Genomic DNA, 23029 nt, shown 5'->3' on the forward strand with positions numbered 1-23029 from the left:
TCACTACTGCACAGACTCTGGCTCCTAATGGATCACTAATTGATCACTACTGTACAGACTCTGGCTCCTAATGAATCACTACTGCACAGACTCTGGCTCCTAATGGATCACTAATTGATCACTACTGCGCAGACTCTGGCTCCTAATGGATCACTAATTGATCACTACTGCGCAGACTCTGGCTCCTAATGAATCACTACTGCACAGACTCTGGCTCCTAATGAATCACTACTGTACAGACTCTGGCTCCTAATGAATCACTACTGCACAGACTCTGGCTCCTAATGAATCACTACTGCACAGACTCTGGCTCCTAATGAATCACTACTGCACAGACTCTGGCTCCTAATGGATCACTAATTGATCACTACTGTACAGACTCTGGCTCCTAATGAATCACTACTGCACAGACTCTGGCTCCTAATGGATCACTAATTGATCACTACTGTACAGACTCTGGCTCCTAATGAATCACTACTGCACAGACTCTGGCTCCTAATGGATCACTAATTGATCACTACTGCGCAGACTCTGGCTCCTAATGGATCACTAATTGATCACTACTGCGCAGACTCTGGCTCCTAATGAATCACTACTGCACAGACTCTGGCTCCTAATGGATCACTATTGCACAGACTCTGGCTCCTAATGGATCACTAATGGATCACTACTGCACAGTCTCTGGCTCCTAATAGATCACTACTGACCAGACTCTGGCTCCTAATGAATCACTACTGCACAGACTCTGGCTCCTAATGGATCACTATTGCACAGACTCTGGCTCCTAATGGATCACTAATGGATCACTACTGCACAGTCTCTGGCTCCTAATGGATCACTACTGTACAGACTCTGGCTCCTAATGGATCACTACTACGCAGACTCTTACTCCTAATGGATCACTATTGCGGAGGCTTAGGCTCCAAATGATTCTTTCCTGCGCAAATTTGGCTTCTTATGTGTCACTACTGCACAGACTTGTCCGCCAAATTATTCAATACTGCATTTAATACTGACAGTCACGTTACATGGATTGACTGATTTTGGATGTTATGCAGGATTGGCAATAGCACATTGCTTTAAAGGAAAGGAGCAGAATGCAATATTGCGTTTTCATAATCATTGGAAATCCAAATCAAAAACAAAACTTTTTTTTGCATAGCCCTCGTCACTAAGTCATCTTTGAGTGTAAGGGGACCCCCTGGTGGTCCCGCGGCACTAGGACAAGCACTGCATATGAGCATAAAGATGACGACATCCTTCTACTATCTGCTGAAAGTAACTGCATGGTGAAGCATTTGCTCATTACGTGTCACATTTTCACTTGTACATATCAATCTGTTCTACCTGACACTTACATTCACATGTTCTTGCATCTAATGACGGCACTCTGACAAATAAATCTCCTTTCTCTGCGGCCACAACCAGGCCTGAACACATGTTGCTGAATGATGCATGAGCTGGCTAATCTCTGACACTAAATGACCATCACTCAAACAAGATGCTTCGTGCTGTCTGTTTCTGTCTCTTCACCGCATACTACCTAATCCCACCGGCTCCACGTATCAGGTGACTACACAGGCCTTGAAATATTCAGAGCTATGTGAGAGCATCTAAATATAGATGTGTTGCTGCTCCCAGGACGCTAGCTAAATGTCATCGTGCAAAAGTGTGGATTAGCATGCTTTTTCCATCCCATATCCTGCATGATGTGCACGATGAATGAGTGAAACTGTCTAAAACCCTTTATGTTGAGATTAATATCTGTTCCTCTCAATTTTATCAGATTGTAAACGGTAATTCCCAGCGTGACTCAGACTATGTAGAGAAGAGTTCAGTAGAACAAAGGTCATCTGTAGTCCAGCTACTGTTGTTGCAACTTTGTGTGGTTGAAAAGGCACACTGAACGGTCACTCTAAAGATAAGCTAAATAAAAGTCTTTGATATAGAGGGATTTGAGAGTAATCAAGAGCAATTGGTAACTGAGAGTGTTGTGTCTTGAAATTGTAGCACTTGTTGTTCTGCTGATCATTAAACTGAGAATAACCAGAGAAAGCAAAATAATCTCAAACTACGTAGACTTTGGGCTGGACAGTTATTCAAAATAAAAACTAAAATGCAATGTAGCTTAATACAATTATTAAATCCTATTTAATTAAATGAATATATGCACTGTGTTTCAGAGTGAAGTGTGGCCCAGTGTTATTTTACACGTGAGCAGCTCATGATCCAGTGTTTTTAGTGTCTCAGTGTGGCTTGGTTCACAGTAAATGCTGCTCCACATGAACTCAATCTCTGCATCTGCTATGTGTTTGTTTCATGCATAACGTGCAAATGGGCCATAGGTAATTTATATAATCTGGCCACTTTACAATTTATTCTGGCAAAGAACAGCTCATTTGAACAGCAGGGCTCAACAATAATGATGGCGATAAACCGCAATTTGATTTGTTTTTAGTGGAACTGATGGCAAGTGCTTAGATTGACAGGTTGTGTGAAATCAATGTTGTCGCTGGGTGACGTGCAAGCTGTGCTTTGGAGCTGTGCAAATGGCCTGAGGGACATTAGCCTCCTGTCAGACATCTGATGACCTGGCAAGCATCACCCATGGGATCTCCTCAACACATCCACAGACAGATAGCCACATGATCGCAAGACAGTTGCAGTTTCTTATCTGTCTGTCTTGAGAACACCCAATGGTTATTAAACATTTGTTGTATGTATGTATGTATGTATGTATGTATAATATAGCATATGTATATTATATGGTAGTACAAACCCTTGAAGGCAATTTAAAGACATTCTTCTTAGATTACAGTAATATGAATGTTTTAATTGTCCTAAAATAGGCTTCATTATTTAGCAAAGTACACAGCAATATAACATATTGGATTTAAAGGTTAATTGTGAACCACACATTCTTACAAACTGGTGTGAGATTTACCCTGAAAGTAAATAGTGTCGTGTAAAATTTTCTTGAAGCTTGTAGACTCAGCTCAGCTTGTTTCAATGCCACCTGACTTCCTTCAGCTCCTGACATTTCCCAGTCATTATCTGAAAACGTCAGGTTGGTTTTGAAGTGGTGACAAATGCCTCCCGCATGACACTGAGGTGATAAAAGCTCGCAGGCGGTATTTCCATATCATGCTGTCGACCCTCAATTCGACTTTGCCTCAAACTTCCACAACCAACCCTTGACAAACGTCTCTCGTGAGCTACAGGACGAGAGCACGCTCCTGTGAAGACTATCAGTAGTAACAAGCTCCTTTTGGATGCTCTTGTATTACCGACTTCAAATTGAATTAATAAATGAATAAAGGAGCGGTTCAGATCATAGTGTGCCATTGAGATTGAAGTCGAAGCTGCCTTGTTCATCTTCAATCATGAGTTTCAGATTTGGCAGGTTTTAAGAGAGGTTAGGCTAGAAAGTACACGTGTTGAATTATTTATGATCTCAGCACAGGGAAGTGTTATTCAAATGGCCAGGCTGCAATAATTTGTGTGGTTCAGCTTGTGGTTTGCAGTGCTGGAATATATTCTTCTGCTGGAGCCTCAGTATTTTGGATGCGCTCAATGCAATGTCTAGACATGGTTTTTCTGTAAATATCACCAATGTGTGTTGATTGTCAATAAAGTTTTTTTAATAAAGCAAACCCCCTTTTTATTCGACCTAGTCAAATAAAATAGTCTGCAGTCCTACCTTTGTCCTTTTTTAAGATTAATTTAATGGGTGCATGACACACACGTTCACCCTCGTAAAACCTTTGCAGCTAATAATGTGAACCGCAGCTAGCCCCTATTGATCTTGAGGTGATGTTAACAGGGGTGGTTTTCGAGGGGAACCTTCATCAAACTACAAACGCCCCGTTTAATAAATGTCAGAGCGAGACGTGTGCACAATATGCTTGCCAGACCACATTAGACGGACAGAAAGCCAGGGAGTGGTTGCTTGTGCTGAGAGACTTTTAAAACATCATGGTTTTGCTGTAACTTAAGAGCTGGAGTCTAAGCTTCTGTAACTATACCAAAGTCTTGTGATGTTCAGTGTTTGATGCAGCGGCTAAATTAGCTGTCAAGCCATCAACTGTTGAATTCACTTCAATTCCCAGTGCATGCTAAGCAAGCCAGTTGCCATGTTAAATACTTCTCTGGAAACACTTCAGCCTCAAGGTTTTGAACTGTCTGACATTTCAAACAACCCAGACTGTAAGTAGTTGTGACCTTCTGACATATCAGCAGTATTTTTCTTATCTTATGGTTCGTTTCATTAATAAATGAGATTATGCTTTATTTATGCTTTCTGCATGGATTTTGGGAATGATTCATTTTAATAAGAGTGTCTTGATAAAAAAATAATAAAAGAAAAATATAAATTAAATATTCTTAAAATCTATTTTAAAACAAATGTGCCAAGACATTTTCAAATTTCTGATTTGAAAACACATTTAATAAAAATGTAATCTAAAAATTGAATGTGGTTTAACCATGAAGTAAACATGAATTCCATATTTTCCCCACACTTAGAATATATGTGAGCATGCAATACGTTTTTTACACATTATATTTCACAACCGGAACTAACACTGATTTGCCATTAAAATGTGAAACTATCTAATATTTCAAGAGACTTTGTCTACATCTCTATATCATTTTTTATTGATTAATTGATTGATTGCATGGTTCTGTATTTTGGTCACACCACATGACTTTGATTTGACATAAAAAAGTAAAAAAAAGCAGTGAAGAGATGTTGTTATAATAATGGATATCATGACAGTTGCATGGCATTTTTGACTTTATGTCCCCAAAGCATCAAAATGAGTTTAAATTCAGAAGCTTTTTCATTAAATTGGTGTATTTAAGTAATTTTATGTATTTAATGCATTGCTTTTGAATGAACTTTTGAATACATTAGTAGATCCCAGCACATATTTGATAACCCCATGTGGTGGAGGAGCAATGCACTGTGGTTCACTAGGCAGTGAGCTGCTTCCTTTGAGGGTGGCAAGAGGAATCTTTCTCTGTGGGCTGAATATAAGCCTCTTTATAGCAGCAGGGAACAAAGTGCAATTGTTTGTTCCTATGCTCCAATACATTCCTCTCATTCTTTCTGCAGAGCCCTGGACGGGAATCAGCTGGGTGCTGCTGAGGTCATTAAACTCGTTCTTGATTTTCTTATCTGGTCTTAGAGAATGCAATGGGCAAACTATAAAATGTGCAATTGGATCATGCAGACATTCCTATGTCCAGACTTCTCTACACATGATCTCATTGAGGGAGCATGGAGAGATGTCTAGAACATGTTTTATGTTTAAAGCACTGACAAGCTGACTTTTTAACCTTAAAAACCTTGTTAAGAAATGCAATTAAGAAAAATTGCAACTTTAATGAGCAAAACCTACTTGTTATGTGATGGTGGATAAAAGTGGTCACCAACTAATTGCTCAGTTTATGTTGTCAAAGGATTGTGCACTCATAAAACAAGTCAGAAAATAATGTTTGTGCCCAGATTTCTTATACCATAGTTGTCATATCTGTGCTGCACAGGACCTTCTTGTTGAAATCAATGGCAACACTGCAGTTTCCATAGTGTAGATGCACCAATGGTAGATTATGAATATACAAGAATAAAGGTTGCATTGATGCTTCCATGAAGAACCTTTAACATCCATGGAACTTTTCATTGCCCAAAAGGTACATTATAGTTGAAAAGGTTATTTAGATTATTAAAGGGTCCTATTATGCCCTTATACAAAGTCTTGATTTAGGTATTAGGGTGTACTAAGAATAGGTTTTCATCATGCTTGACTTTTCCAAAAAGCCATTATTTTTTGCATAATTTACATCATTGCAGAACCTCCCTTTCCAAACTGTCCTGTCCTGTTTTGATGAATCCCCTTCTTCTGAAACACAAAAGGTGCTCTGACTGGTTAGCTGACCCAGTGCTTCGTGATTGGTGAACCGCTTAGTGCATGTTCCGGAAATGACAAGCTATAAGTTTTATCTGCTCAGCTGTAAATATTGACAATGCTGTCAATTTTGCCCAACCAGTTCAAGCCGGAATCAGAGCCTGAGAATTTTTGCGAATTAGAGGATTGTGTAGAACCTAAATAAAGGGGTTTTGGAACCGGGGTGGAAGAAAACGTATCTCTTCGACATGCTACTAAAGCAACTATTCTGCTTCGCCTTCACAAGCTCAGCTTAACCAGGCCTTGGTTCTTTAAATTTATATCTACACCATATACTATGGTTGCATGTACAGAATCAAAATGAGTGGCAACACTCTATCGAGACTTCACAATATCCAGAAAAAGCTTGCTGTAGTCCGAATGAGCCGGTTGTTTCTTTGTAATTTGGTAAACTTGCAGATGTTTTTATGCTAAAAACAGCAACTTTAAACACCTAACTAAAGTTGAAAAAGTGAAAAAGCATTATTAGACCCCTTTAAAATGTTCTTCATGCTAAGAAAAAAAAATGAAAAAGATTCTTTGTGGAACGCAAAAGGGTTTTGTATTGCATCACTGTGAAAATCCCTTTTCGGAACTTCTTTTTTTGTTTGTTTAGAGTGAACTGAAATGGACCGCTATTTATAAGCATCCAAATAGAATTGTAAAAATAATAACTTTCCCCAAAAGCACATTTACTGTCCCTTCAGCCAACAGGTAGTTTTGCTCCAAATGGCACTGGCTGAGCCAGTTGTTGACAAGCTGGACCGCTAGAATAAACTGAGCATTGCTGAAAGTGTTACAGAGCCACGGTGTTTATATTTTTCAGGAAGTCAGTCTACTACTAGATGAATGGCTTACTTATACCGTAGTTTTCTCTGCACATTAAACTGGTTTTGGACAAAATATTTTAACATTGGAATAACACATTCCTTTTTTGCTATAATGGTCTGTTCATGGATTTATTATCATTTTCTCAAACTTTACCTGCTGGATAAAACAGAACCAATATTGTAGTGCTACAAAGATGTCAGAGGAGGTCAATTTGCTTCAAGTAGATTACTGTTTACAGCTGTTTACCTGGTGATCTAATATCTTTAGTCATTGTTTTCCTCAAATGTGGTTCATTCCATGTAGTTCAAGGTTCAAAGGGGGAGATTGAGACTTTTTTTCTATTATCCAAAAGCTTTTGAACTTCTGTTGCCAAAACTATCAAGATTTCATTAGAGGGTTACGCTCTAGAAGAGACTAGATTATGGGGAGCCCTCTGTGAAGCATAATTTATACTTTTTTTTAATTTAATGGCTTCATTATGCCTTGGGCTTTGTGCTCTGAATTGTTTGGCTTCTGTTACTTTAAGAGTTTAAGTACTCAATCTACAATAATGATGAATGAGATCAGAGTGCCTTTGAATGAGTCACATTTGAGTGCACTTAATCTAGTCTTTAGACACTAATGGTGAAGTCATTTTTTCCACAAAATGTTTTACACCTCAGAAAATGAAATCTTTTATTTTCCAGAACACTTCAGATCACACAGAGAAAAACAAGAACATGAGTACTCCAGTGCTGTAGGGGGCAGCAGAGAAGCTTGTGACCGTGATTATGACAGTTGAAGACCAGTGAAACATAAGCCGTATCTAGGGATCAGAAAATCATGTAGGATACTCTTGGGAAAGTAAAGAGGCCAGCCAACTTGCATTAACCTACAAATACCTAGAAACACTTAGCAACAGCACAGCAAGATCTTGATAAGGTTTACCTGACCAACTTTTTTTCAGAAAATGTAAAAATCTTAAGTGCATCTGCAGAATGTTTGGATGCCATTCCTGCCATCGAATAAGAAAAAAAAAGTAATTGTGACTTTTTATCTCACAGTTGATATTCTTTATCTGTGTAATTCTGGCTTCTTTTCTCAGAAGACAGAGATAAATAAACTTGCAATTGCCTTTTATGAAATCAGAATAGCAAATTTATATCTTCTTTTCTCAGAATTTTTGAGATATAAACGTATAATTGCGATTTATAAAGTCTAATTCTGTGGGGGAAAAAAAACGTTATATCTTATAACCTGCCATAGCTTGTTATAAAGTAACAATTGCAAGATGTAGTTTCACACAATTCGCAATTGTGACTATATCACACAATTTTGACTTTATAACTCGTAATTGCAAGTTTATACCTCACAATTTTGCGAAAAACAGCTGAAATGCAAGTTTACAAAAGGCAGTTATGAGAAAAAAGTCAGAAATGTGAGATAAAATTGTATTTTTTATTACGTGGAGGAAACAGACTTCTATAGAAATGTAACATGATATATGCTGATTATTCATCATCACAATAAATAGCTTCCTCTCCAAAACCAATAAATCCTGAAGCTTTTATATCTTTGTATTTGGATTTCCCCGGCTAACCGCGGCTCACTAAACCCTTGCACTTTGAGCCACAAGATGTTTCAACAAGCTATCATCTCGCCTTCATTGTCTTGGAAACCAGGCGTTTGGCTTTGCAGTAGACATTTCCCTGGTTACATGCTTGGCATCTGTATAATGCTAACATCACCATGGAAAAGTTAGCTGCAACACAGTGTTGATACACAACATAGACTATGTTCATGGGAACCTAATGAATGCCTGGGTCACTGAATGTGAGTGTTTTCCCTGTAAGTATCCTGAAAGTGATTTTGTAAGTTTAGCCCTACAGAATCTCCAAAATCCAAGTGATCATAACAGGGTCACCTTGAAAACAATAGGATACTCTTTTCTTGTTTATAATATTGCTACAATAAGAAGATTAATAGCAACGCCTAAACTTGAATTAATGTTCTCAGAACCCTGTGCTTACTTTTCTTTTTAGGAGCACAATCAAAAATGTAGGAGTGCCTTCTGATCAGACAAAAGTTAACTTTAACATAATGGGGCAGTATTTAAATTACTTAAATTGATTTCCAGGGGCATTTCTTTATCTTTGCAAAGTCATGTTTTCCAACATGCATGCAGTAAATGGTCATACTGTGGAGCCCTGGTACTACTAATATACATTCGTGCAGGCTGCAGGAGTATGTTACAATTCCCATGGACATTGAGCACGTATCTCAGTTAGTGCCAATTCAGGACTCATTAAAGGATGTAACTGAGAAACCCCCCTCCACCACTCACTTAATGTTGCTGTTTCAAAGTTAACGGCACACTGTGAAGAGGTAGGAGTCTTTTCATATTAGTAAAGCCAACCACGTTCAATCTATAAATCATGGATATAAATCATACATTTCTGCAAAACTGAAAAAAACAACATACCTATACATACGGATCGCTGCAGTTTCCAGTTGAAATAAACACTAGAGGCAGTAAAACTCAGGCAAATTTTATTCCTTTTCACTCAAAGTATGATTTGGAGGTCCACAGTTTTGATTAATAAAGCCTAATTTTCACACAGTTACTTAAGGAATATCATGTTATGAATTCCAAACAATTTTAAAGGGTTAGTTCACCCAAAAATAAAAAAATATCATTAATGACTTGCCCTCATGTCATTTCAAACCCGTGAGACCTCCATTTATCTTCGGAACACAGTTTAAGATATGATGATGAATTTAATATAATTTGAATAAAAAAAAATTTTGATCAAAAACCTGAGAATCAATTTCTTGTCAAAGACTTCATCTGGATCGGCTTCAGCATGCATAGGTAAGTAGATCGCTTTCATCAACAACATGAAAGCTTGCAAAATCCTATACTTTCAATAATGCGAGGCAGTGTTGATTTATATGCTGTTTAATGTTTGACGATTATTTTACATATGCATCTGCTTATGTGATCGCTTGTTGCTTCTTCTTCCCTGTGATTTGATCCAGAGATGCTGTACTCTTTCAGAAGATGTGTAATAGCACCCCCTACTGTATAACAGTGAAAACAAGGAAAGCCAGAAAATTCTATCATTGGCAGGGAAAGAGTTCAGAAAATATTTGAGAACTTGAGACTATATTCAATTATTCCACCAAGAATCAATCTTTTAAAGTTTAAGCTTGTCTTAAGAAAATGCTTAACTTCCGGTCCTAGGAGACACTTACTTGAATTCATCGAGCCTTCAACAAATATGTGAGCACTTGGATGCACTTTCTTAACCCAGTTAAAGTATTTCAGCTGAGCTGATCGAGATGCTCAAAAATGTTTGAGGCAGGACTACCTTTTGGTCCGACCAGTTGCAGGCAGGTGATTGTTTGGGAAAGAGTCATTATTTTTGCAGTTCTGTTTGAGCCTGCAGCTATCGATTAATTGAATGAAGACGGATGGATGCCTTTGTCATTATGAATTCTCAGCTCAACGCTGAATAGCTTGAGTATTGCTGTAGAAAGAGGATAGATTGGAGTCGACATCCAACTCCACACGCCCTTCCACCAGGCGATGAGTCAGCAATCTTTTGCCAATATCTGCGCCCTCCACATGCACCCCGCCTGCCCTTTTGGACTGCTGGCTCTTGGCAGATACAATAAGGACAGTTTTATTAGATTAGCGGCCAGGCCTGGCCTGTTTATTTATAGCAGGGGTGGCTGCTTTCTTCCCTTCTCCTCAGGGAAAGGGCAGCACACCCACCCACAGACCACCGCTAACAATGCGTTAACCTCCGTCATCACTGCTCAAGGTGGAGGGGATAAAAGCTTATTTTACACAACAGTCTACCCTTGTGTTTGTGCATTTCCTCAGGCTTTTCCAAGTATTAAAAATGGTCAAGGAGCACATGAGTTGTGTGAAGATAAATATCAGGTACTCTGTGCACTTTTCGCACAATGAACACGGTGTGGGATTGATAAGGTTTGGTGTGCAGCTCTATTGTTATCTGATTTTCTGCTGTACAGAGATGGCCCAATGATTTCTGACTCCAGGCTATGTCAGCAGAAATCTTGGTTGCCCTGCCTGCAAGTTTTAATCCCAGGTGGACACTGTTGTAAAAAAAGCTTGTGTCAAGTCTGGTTTAGCCAGACTTTTGACTTGCGGCAAAAAGTCTGGTCCTCATCGCAGTCTATAATGGCCAAGAATAGCAACTTAGATTATTTGCATACACACAACCGAACACACTTATCTTTCTCTACCATTTAGGGTAGAGATTTATCTCACAATAATAGATCGGCATGGAACAATATGAACTCAAACATTGGTGTAGGAGTCTCAGCGAATGCTTTGCCCCCCGGTGAACTGATGAAACTCCTGTGTGTCTTGACCTCTTGGAATTTGCATTGCTGTCAAACAATGGATGAGCTTCTGAGGATAAAACTAGCTTGTGTCTGATTCTTGTTTAGCAATACTTCATAATATAGTTGCAAGCCTAAAGATACTGTATGCATCTAAGTGAATGCAAATTGAACGTTTAAGTTGTTTTATTCTGAAAATTAGAAATCAACTGATAATGTGTTGTACAAATACATGTCATGTTGGAGCAGCCGTTTGAAGGAAATCTTGGTAGTTAGTTAAATTGTCATAAACAATGGCATAGACATTGACCTCCTGAATACTGAGATACTGTATGTAGTGTTAGGATTTGCAATGCATTAGACAAGCATTTCTGTATATGCTTGAAATGTGCAATGTAGGATTTCTATTCTATTTCTATTTCTATTTCTATTCTTAGGATAAAAAGAGAAAAGATAAATGCACCACAGCACCTATGGCCATATTCCCTTACAAACTCCTCTACCTGCTACATGAGGCCAGTCCAGTTTGATCTAATTGAATCTTTCACAGACAATAGCCTGCTCAAGGATTAGATCACTGTTTCAGCGAAGGTCACATTGGACTGAAGTTCTGTGGAAAATAAGCAGGGGATGATATTCAATCATAGCCATATGTCACTCTGGTTTCCATTGTTCATTGTCTTTTGTTTCTCTCTTCCATGCTAGCTTCCCATCCAAAATTAAAAGACTGTCCCTCAATCCTCAGTCCCCAAACTTTGATTTGCATGTAGTTAGTTTGGATGAAAAAAGTATATTGTGAAAAGTTCTGGCAAAACGATTTCCCTCAAATTTATTCAAAATCACATTTCTTCATCTCGGTGAAGCACGAATGCCCCCTATGAGACATTCTGTGTGTGTACACAAGCTAGCATTGAAACTAATTTGAATATTTATGTGGCGGAACAGGTCCAATCGCAGATAATTTAGGAGACTCACAGCGGTTGGATTCCTTATGCCAAGTCAGCTCGTCTCTCAGGTGCCTCAGGTGATTTCCCATGAATACTAACAGCATGCGTCTGGAAACCTGGCAGCTGCTGGAAAACACAATGAAATGACAATGTGTGCAGGATGCACAGAGCATCATACAGATGAAATATGATAACAATGACACAATACACAGGGTAATATTGAGTGCTATTCAACACTAGACTGAAACCTCAAGTCCAATGCTTTGGGTTGATTTAAAATGAGACATGCAATCTCGTTTATTCTCTGTGACCTCCCAGTATATGCAGGTGCATGTGATATGGCAGCTGCAATTATTGTGGTATGCTTGTCAGGTTTAATTAACTGCAAGGCAGCAATGCTGTCGCTCTTTTTTTCTCTCTCAGTAGTTATATCGAATCAATTGCCAAAGGTTTTTTCCTCGTTATTGAGTTTTTCCAAGGGCTCAGTGCCCTTCACTACCAGTTTGCTGACATGTCTGGTTATCTTGGTAAGAAGTGCTGAATTAAAGTCCTCTGTCATCATTTTGCCACTCAGCCAGGTTGGTGGACAAACACCCCTGAGACTGTTTTGCTGACCTTATTGTGTGAAGCAACTCGGCTGTTTCTCCTTCACACTAGTACACAAATTACTCAATACTATGTCCTAACTAGGCACAATGTGACAAGCTTCAAATAAGTAAAGTGAATTTTCTGTCCTCACTAAAAAAGAAATTCTGCCTAAAGCTAGACATAGCAAATTAGCAATTACAATTATTGGAACGATTGAAAAAAAAAGGCTCCATGGTGGAATTTTTGGTGGAAAGGTTTACAGGGTACTTTCATGAATTTGTTATTCTATGTGTGTATACATTGAGATTAACTGTATGCTAGTGTACTTATATATTCAATAGTTATTTTTCAGGAAAACGGACCAAAAATATTGATAATTGCACTCAGATGCATACAGATTTCTGTAACACTTTAGTTTAGGGACCAATTCTCACTACTAATGCATATAAATATTCGTTAAGATAATATGAACCTACAAAATTGTTAGTTTAAAGAATAAGTATTTTTTTCGTTTTTCACACTGATTCCACACTGAGTCCAGACTGTTTGCTTTCAGTTTTTTTTTTTTTCTTGTTGCACAATGCTTTGCGTTTTAGCCGGTTATAGGACAAAACTCGGATAAGCATGAAATTAAAACTGCTGTGATGTTGTGGTTTTTTTTTTGTGCCATGCCTGTGGAAGAAGAAAAATGCATTGCCATAACATGTAAAGATGATTAAGGATTAGGGCACACCTGTTTTGTCAACCGTGTTATGTCTAGAGGTGTGCACTGTTGAGTCTATTTTCTTTGTTTAAAACCATTGGTTGAGTTCAAAGATGGTTGAGTAGTGCTGCTTTTGATCTTCACCACATCGTTGCCATTTATCTGAGATTTGACTTTGATTATTCGGCTGTGGGTGCTATTTTCAGCATGCACTCTCGCTAATATCTCCAAACTTGTGTAAAAACCTGCCCAGTTCTCAGAGGGTCAAACAAAGTTCAGGAGCTCAGGAGTTCCTCATTATGAACTAAAGAAACATAAACAGTATTTTATATTGCGCTCTATAAGGACAAAGCAATGATGTTGACACAGTAAATTCATGAAACAGCATGTTCATCCATTTCTTTGCGAACTAATTTAAAGTGCATCTATTTTTATTTCGATAAACCGTCATTGATTTTGGAAAAAAAAATTGAAATGCTGACAGAGAAGGCTTTTGTCTCTAGTGAAACGGCCCCACATCCATAAGTTTTTTGTTTATGAGAGAAGTAAAACACAAGTCGAGCAAATAATGATGGTTTGTGGCTGTTGAAGTCTGGCAACTGCGACATACGGACAGTAACTCCCCCATCCCTGTCCTGTGGGAGCCTTCAGGGAGTTTTCATTAGTGCGGCTTTTCTGCTGAAAGGGGGCTTCTGCAGATTTCCACCAAAATGTTCCAGATTTCACATGGCGGCTAAAGAAATGCAGTTGCTTGGAGTTGCTTAAGCCTCCTACGGACCTTAAGAAGTGCTTCTGTTGATGAAAGTGTCTCTCCTTCACTCCTGTGAATACAGCACACATCACATCACAAGATGAGGAAGAGCAGCTTCAAAACAGGATAAGGAAGAATAATTCATTTAGCCCATTACTATATAACAAGTAGTCACATTCCAAAATCTATTATAAATAAGATGAGTGTCAGAGAGAGTGTCATTGGAATATCTGATCTTGTGACATCCATCAGTTTCTGGAAGTGTGTTTATCTATCAACACGAGGGTAATGGAAAATATACGCTAGAGTCCAGAAGAGAAGTCACGTGTGATGAGTGTGTAAGAGAGTGTATTGGAGCCTGACCGAGTGAATGATGAAAGTGTGATGCTTGTTCCTGAGCTTCCGTCCCATGATGCCCACCTGACTCTCTCCCATCATCCACAGCTCTTGTGATGTCCGACACGCTCATGTAGCTCATGACAGCACTCAAAATCATTTAGAAACCCTGTGCTTCATAGGTTATGTCCGGGCGAAATACTAGCATAGTGCATTCTGAGTACTGTATACTGTACACTGCCTACTATATATATATAAAAAAGTTTACTATAATAATACTATAATAACTCATCATAGCTGCCAAATAACACATAATGGAATTGTGCGTTAAAAAATATCTTAATTTTTTCCAAATGAATGAAAGATGTTAAAAATTGTGGCATTTCATGCATTGATTTGTCATATTGGAGGTAAGAGGTTGAATCAAGCACATTGCATTATGGGATACAGTACAATACAGAAGAGCACAGTATGCAAACTTAACAGCAGAAATATAGTAGTGTATTAGTATGTTGTTTAGCATTGTTATTTTAGCATAAGCCTTACCATTATAGTGTTTATTAATATTAATATTTTATTTTTATATTTACAGTTTCAGTCCTTTCAGTCCTAACGTTTAGATGTGCCATTTTATGTGCTTTTTACAAAATTAGTTTTTGTTTTTTATGTCTATTTAGCAGTATTTTTATTCCAGTTTAAGTCTTTATAATAGTTCAATTTCAGTTGGTTGCCAACAATTTTATGTTTCCAGATATGTGGCAGTGTTATTTCAGTATTATCCATAGTGTTTATTAATATTTGAATGAGCTTATATTTATATATTTTCAAAATTTAGTTTGAGAAATTTTATATGCTTTTGTATAAAATTTTCATGTGTATATTTATTTTTTATTTCAGATTAGTATTTCAATATCAGTTAGTTGTCAACTTTTTTTTTTGAGTTTTAAGGTTTTCATCTAATATTTTAATCTAATAATTTTTATTTTAGCTTCATTTAATTTACCGAAAATGATTTTTTAATACATTTTATTTAACAATAATATCAATTCCATCTGCTTCAGGTTACATTTAAGTCTAGCTAAAAAAGAATTTCTCAAAAATTGTAGTCTTTAGTTATGCCTTTAGATTTCTATGGATCAATGAAGTGTGGTCTTTCATAGCTCATGCTTGTATTTTCACTCATGTGACATGAAAACAAGCCTGCAGGATTTTGTGACCTTTTAACATTGAACTGTCTGCACCATTTGGGAAACCTTAAAAAAAAAAACCCTCGTTTAAGTTTTAGTTCTCCAAACGTTTCCTCCTATTCTCTCAAAGGGACTTTCCATGGTTTGTGGGTATATGGTATAATAGGAGGTTTTACACTGGAATGTATGTGTGGGCGAACGTATAAAAGGACAAACTCCTCGAACTTTGTCTGCCGTGACTTGTTAGGCATTGTTTTCAGTGTGAAGTTTAACAAGGGCTGCTCATGTTGTCAAACGCTCTCTGCTCGTAAAGCAGTATTCACGCGGTGGGTGGCATGCAGTGTTTATTAATTAATACCTGAAATATGCAGAGCTTTCATCAGGGGAGTGCACACGGTGGGAGTACAACACAAAAATGGTCAGGGTTGCTTGACTGTTAAATAAGTCATTTTTTTAAAACCCAGAGGTTAATAGAGATACACTAATGTTATCCACCCGGGAGTCTCGCTTGAGCAGTTTAAATGTGAGGACGTCAGAGTTTTATTCTCATCTGTGCTGTGTCTCTCACTGTGTCTGCATGAAGGGAGGCTGAGAGGAAATTCTTTTTTTGTGTTTTGGACTGCATCCCATTGAAGCTCCAGAATAAAAGGAAATACTTCCTGTGTATTAGTTTAAAGTGGCAGTTCACCCCAAAATGAGCCCTTGTTCCAAATGTAGCAGTTTATGATTTTTTGAGGCAGGGACTCTCCAGCTCCAAAATTCACATAAAAGCACCGTAAAAGCACCAAAGTAGATCATAAAAGCATTTCAGCACTATATTATAAGTCTTCAAAAGCTATATGAAGGCTTTGTGTGAAGAACAGACCAACATTAGACACAAATAATCTAAAAGTGTTTTGCGTAAATGATGGAACGTCCTAAAAAAAGACTTGCCTTGCATTCAAATATGCCTACTTCACAAGTGACAGCACAGGGGATGTAGCATGTCAAATCAAGTTACCTTTATTTATATATCGCTTTTAACAAAACAGATTGTGTCAAAGCAACCGAACAACAATTAGGAAAACAGTGTCAATAATGCAAAATGACAGTTAAAGGCAGTTCATCATTGAATTCAGTGATGTCATCATCCAGCTCAATTCAGTTTATCTTTGCAATCATTTGCAATCTAGTCAACGATACCGCTGTAAATGAAGTGTACCCAACTAAGCAAGCCAGAGGCGACAGCAGCAGGGAACTAAAACTCCATTGGTGACAGAATGGAGAAAAAACCTTGGGAGAAATCAGAGAGCATAGGTCGTAATTTAGTTATATTTTAAAGATGGAAAAATGCAGTTTTACAAATGCTAGAAATGTGGCTTTCTAAGGAAAAATTGCTATCAAATAGCACACCTAGGTTCCTAACTGATGACGAAGAATTGACAGAGCAGCCATCAAGTCTTAGACAGCTTTCTAGGTTATTGCATGCAGATTTTTTAGGTCTTATTATTAACACTACTGTTTTTTTCAGTATTTAGCAGTAAGAAATGACTCGTCATACAGTTTTTTATATCTACTATGCATTTTGCTATTTTTTCATATTGGTATGTTTCATCGGGCCGCGAAGATTATTATTATAAGAGAGTATTTTCAGCATAACAGTGAAAGCGAACACCGTGTTTCCTGATGATATCTCCCAAGGGTAACATGTAAAGCGTGATGAGTAATGGCCCTAGTACTGAGCCTTGAGGTACTCCATACTGCACTTGTGATCGATATAATACCTCTTCATGCTACGAATTGATGGCGGTCATATATGTACAATTTAAACCATTATAGTGTATGTAAAAGAATGTTGTGGTCAATTGTGTCGAATGCAGCTCTAAGATCCAATAACACTAAAAGAGAGATACAACCACGATCAGATGATAAGAGTCTGTCATTTGAAACTCTAAGGAGAGCAGTCTCAGTACTATGATATGGTCTAAATCCTGACTGGAAATCCTCACAGATAACAATTTATCTCTAAGAAGGAATATAATTGTAAGGATACTACCTTTTCCTATTATCTTTGTACAGAAAATGGAGATTCAAGATTAACTAGTAAATTATGGTCAAGTAGTGGTTATGAGAGGTTTAATAACAGCCAGTTTTTAAGGTTTTGGGGACATATCCTAATGACAATGAGGAATTAATAAAAGTCAGAAGAGGATCTATGACTTCTGGACGGACCTCTTCTAGGAGTTAATTTTTCCTCTCCTATGGTAGAGAATGAGTGGAACTGTTCCTCAGGGGATCTATAGTGCACTTTCTGATGCGATGGCTGCATGGTTACAGTTTTATCTCTAATAGTATCGATCTTAGAAGTAATTTCTGCTATGCTGTTGGGATATGTTAACACTTGTTAAGTCTTTTTTTTTTTCTAAAAGAGACGAATAATCTCTAGCAGTTTTTAATGCTTTTCTTTAGGATAGGTTACATTCCCGCCAAGCAATACGAGATACCTCTAGTATTGTTTTCCTCCAGCTGCACTCCATTTTCCAGGCTGCTCTCTTTAGGGTGAAAGTGTGCTCATTATACCACAGCGTCAGACTGTTTTCTTAATCTACCTTAAGCATAAAAAAGCAACTGTATTTAAAATGCTAGAAAAGAGAGTCCATAGTTTCTGTTACATCATCAAGTTGTGAGGTTTGGGATATGCTAAGCATTTGGGATACATCAGGAAGATTACTTTATGTCTGGATTTCATTCATACTATATAGAACATACTTTTTTAAATGGGTCACAAATACTTAACTACTCTGACAGTATGAGATTTCATAGTATCTAGAACCCTAGACATGTGCGGAAATAAAACAAGATATCATAGCCACTTATTAATTCATCACCTTGTTTTATTTAATTCGTCTTTTCTGTACATATTGTATATTTTCTTCTGCATGTCATGTGTGAAGCCCCGTACTTATTGTGCATAACTTAGATTTTTGTCTTATGTTTTTTTTTTATTTGTCGTGAGTTGTTTGGACTCCCAAGGTTCTTTTATCACGCTCTTGTCATTTTTAATGATTAAATTCTTTCTCCTGAACATTTTTAGGTTAAAGTCATACGCCACATATGAATGCACTTATGATCCTTTCTCTGCTACTTTTAGAATAATTACATAAGATAAGAGGTATTTATGTCATAATTCTCTCCAACAAGCTTAGTTTTGTCTTCTGGGGAGGAACTACAGTAGGAACTCCCCCCAGGTCAGGTTCGGACATCCTGTTAAACACAAAGATCCTGGTTTGGGATGCCACTTCCTTCCTCTGTCCGTCTGGTTGCCCACTGTAGTTATATTAGTGGACATCCTCTCTTTCCAGTTTTAAAGGCACTTCACCTTCTGAGACTACAGACTAATATATGTGAGGGTATCACTTATGTGTAGATGTGTTTTCAAAAATGTTGGTTTATTTATTTTTGCAGTGAAAAAAGAGTCTGTGCTTGTGTATTTAACATGTATTGTTGGTATATAGCAGTTTGGGATGTACTGTATATGAGACTGCAAACACATTCTTACCACTAGGGGGCGGAAGGTGTAATACACACATGATCCCTTATGGCTTTACATACAGCATTAACTCTGTATCAGGCCACAGAATGTTACAAATAATCAAAATATTTAAAGGGAATAAACATTTTACTACTTATAGTTATCTGTAGACTTGTAACTATGATAAGACTAGATTTAAACTAAACACATGGCTTTAGTTTCATATTAAAATTTTTATTTTTTCAAAATATTTATTATTTCAATATTCACAATGTTATTTTTAAAACAGTGATCTCAAAGTATTTTTTATGCAATTGCAATTTAGCTATTTGTAATTATTATTCTAGTTGAAAGTTTGAAAGCTATCATTCAGAAATGATATAAAATCTAAATAAATGGAAGTTCATTTTCAGAGTTTTACTACATTAAATTAAAATTCAATTAAAAATCGAGTAACAAATTATGTGCCTAAGAAATTGCTGTGAGATTATAAATGATTTCAATCCTAATTACAATTATTTTCACAGTTTTAGTGAATGACTTTCAATCTATTCATGAGAAAATGTTCATGGTCTTATTACAAATACCGCACTTAAATTCTGTATGAATTATGGTAAACGGTCAAATTAGCTTTTTTTAAAGTCTGTAAAGAGTCTGAAATTTTCAAGCATTAAAGAATAAATACTCTCACATTGCGTCAGTAATGTTTACACACTGCCTCTGAAACTTTCATCTGTCATAAAAAATTAAATCACGTTAAATTTTCGGAATTTTTCGCATCTGCAGCAAGCATCTGGCTCGGGGTGCAAGGTTTCTTTGCATGTCGATGATGAATACGAAAAAACACATTCAAAAATTTCAGGCTCAGTGTTCAAGGACCTTAACACTTTAGTTTATGCATTAATTATTATCCCGCTAATTAATTAGCATGCATATTACTAGCATATTGGCAGATTATTAGTACTTATAAAGCAAATGTTAATGCCTTGTTCTGCATGAACATATTCTAGATCCCTTATCCTACCCAACAGCTAGACATAACTATTACCTTACTTAATATTAATAAGCAGCAAATTAAGAGTTTATGGAGGTAAAAGTCATTATTGATAGTTAGCTAATAGTAAGAATTGGTCCCCATTGGTCCTCAAGTGTGACAATCTAGGGTGTTATGTTTTCTGAAGACAAGCCTAATTAACAGAAACCGTGATCTAGTACTAGTAAGCACCATGATTAATAAGTTCAGTTAAATATCATGTCTTGATGAAATTTCTCTCTCTCTCTCTCTCTCTCTCTCTTCAGGAGGCGTTTGTGGAGCTCTATGGCAGGCAGAGGGACTCTGTGTTTCGCAGCTCTTGGTCATCGATAGTGACGGTCTTCGGTCTAGCGGCTCTTGGGGCCGTTGGCTTGACCATAGGAGCCTACCTTGCTCAGAAATGAAGAACCTTCCCCTTCTTCAGTCGCTTGTCCTCTCTCTCTCTCCCTGTCTGAACCCCCCCTCTGCTTTCCCCAGAAGACATCCATATCCCAGGACTGCTCCTCTTCAAAGCCTCTCTCCCACTCTCTACAAGGCTTTCTTCTCTGCCCTCAAACACAAAGACAGAAAAGACAGGCGCTTCCGACAGATCATGAGAGGATGGAGGAGAAGAAGAATAATGAGGTGAAAGAGACACATGCGGCCGTGTCATCGGCAGAATTAGTTCAGATCTTAAAGTCAAACATTTCTGACAGTTTTGGTGTTCTCATACGTAAAAACTGATGGAAGAATACAAAGGACAAAGCCACATCTGGAGGTTTTGAAGGTCTGTGCTGATTGAAAGTATCTTTCGGATGACACCAGCGCTCTCAAAATGTCCTTTAAGAGTCGGGTTGATCTTAAGAGACAGTCTGCACTATACTACCATCGTTGTTTCTGTAGGATTAATTGTAGCCTATCTTCTACCCAGTGCTCTTTCTTGCTAACGTTTCTTGTGCTGCCATCCTTGTATCATTGAAATAGAAAGAATCTGAAGAACGTGAGGAGGAAAAGAGAGAAATGCAGAGAAGGTGTCTCTCAAGCCACTGGATTTTTATAAAATCTCGACGGAGGGGGTGAGAAGTATGCAGAGGGAACAGTTGAAAAATGAATAGTGGGATGCCAGTCTCTCTTTATAGCAACTTTAAAGAGCTTTATTGAGGCCTGAAGAAGGGTTTCCTTTAAGTGCTTTGGACCAGAATGTAAACCGAAAGGACAGAATGGCAAAGAGTTTGAAAGAGCCTTGGTTAGACACTTTATTGACATGTTCAACAGATGCGTGTGAGCCGGTCAAACTGTACAGTATGAAAAGAGGTGACGCTTTATTCTTCTTAATACTGCAACTACACTTCTGTTCAATCTAGTGTTCATTCATACACCAAAAGAAGCAGTTTGGTGGATCTCAAATCTGTCGAGAGCAAGTCGAGGTTATATTTCACCTCAAAATCAAAGGAAAGATATATTCATATATTATATATATACACACTACTGTTCAAATGTTTTAAGGTCAGTGAGTTCTTTTTAAAGAAATGTATACTTTTATTCAGCAAGGATGCATTAAATTGGTCAAAATTGACGGGCTTTTATGTTACAGAATCAAATTTCTGTTTCAAATAGATGGTGTTATTTTAAACTTTATATATCAAAGAGCAGCAAGTCAGTATATCAGACAGATTTCTGAAGATCATGTGACACTGAAGACTGGAGGAATGATGCTGAAAATACAGCTTTGCGTCACAGGGATAAGTTTAAGTGTGAAGAATATTAAAATGAGTGCTGTCAAACGATTAATCGCATCCAAAGTAAACTTTTTTGTTTATATAATATGTGTATGTGTATTTATTATCTCTATACAAATACACACACATACAATATATATTTTGAAAATGTTTACATGTATTTACATGTTTATATTTATATAATTTATATTATATATAAATATATTTAATATATTAACATAACATATTTTCTGAAATATATACATGCATGTGTGTGTATTTATTTATACATAATAAATATACACAGTACACACACATATATTAAGTAAACAAAAACTTTTATTTTGGATGCGGATTAATTATTTGACAGCGCTAATTAAAATAGAAAGCAATTGTTTTAAATGCTAATAATATTTCATAACGTCACTGTACACATGCATCCATGGTGAACAAAGGTGACTTCATTCAAAAAAAAATTTGAAATATGCCAATAGATATAAAACACATTTCTCCCCACCATTCATATTACTGTAATACAATTATTTAAATAAAGTAAATTGCACACACACTGAAAAAAAAATAAAAATAAAATTGTTAAATTTACTTAATTTTTTTAAGGTAAGTAGTTGCAATCAATTTATTTTAGCTACATTTAGTTGACTAACTTTCAACATATTATAATTTATTATTATTTAATGTAGCTAAAATAAATTGTTTGCAACAACTTATCTTAAAAAAAATAAGTATCATTTTTTTTTTCAGTGTATTGGGGTGAGATGTGACTGGGACATTCTTTCACAAAAGTCCAGATTTTTCATTATTATTATTATTATTATTATTATTATTATTATTATTTAATCTCCAAAGCATCATTTTCAGGGATCTGTTTGGTCTATAAACAAGTGGAAATCTGCAATGGAAATCCATTCGGTGTTCCTTGGATTTGGTGTTTACAGTTATATGAGCAATCTTCCTGATGTCTGTTCCCAAAACATCCTGCCACAAGTTTCAAGGATTGCCACAGAGCAAATGAAAGATTTAAGTGCAAAACCTATGGACAAGAGCAACTGTATTCAGTGTGTGCCATAGATTCAGCTTTGGTGTTTTTGCATCGGTCGCATTTGGGTTCACACGGAGCCACGAT

At 37.0% G+C, this 23029-nt stretch overlaps 1 protein-coding gene across 1 annotated transcript in view; it reads left to right on the forward strand.

The window, feature by feature from the left end:
- The window catches only part of LOC113046085 (apoptosis regulator Bcl-2-like), a 38063-nt gene extending 16344 nt beyond the window's left edge, over positions 1-21719 (forward strand). The window contains exon 2 of the mRNA XM_026206936.1: positions 20455-21719. Within this exon, the coding sequence (XP_026062721.1) occupies positions 20455-20592 (138 nt within the window). The 3' untranslated portion in view covers positions 20593-21719. The remainder of the gene's footprint in view (positions 1-20454) is intronic.
- The last annotated feature ends 1310 nt before the right edge of the window (positions 21720-23029 follow it).

This window comes from Carassius auratus, chromosome 27 (genome assembly GCF_003368295.1).
Source record: "Carassius auratus strain Wakin chromosome 27, ASM336829v1, whole genome shotgun sequence".
Lineage (NCBI taxonomy): Eukaryota > Metazoa > Chordata > Actinopteri > Cypriniformes > Cyprinidae > Carassius > Carassius auratus.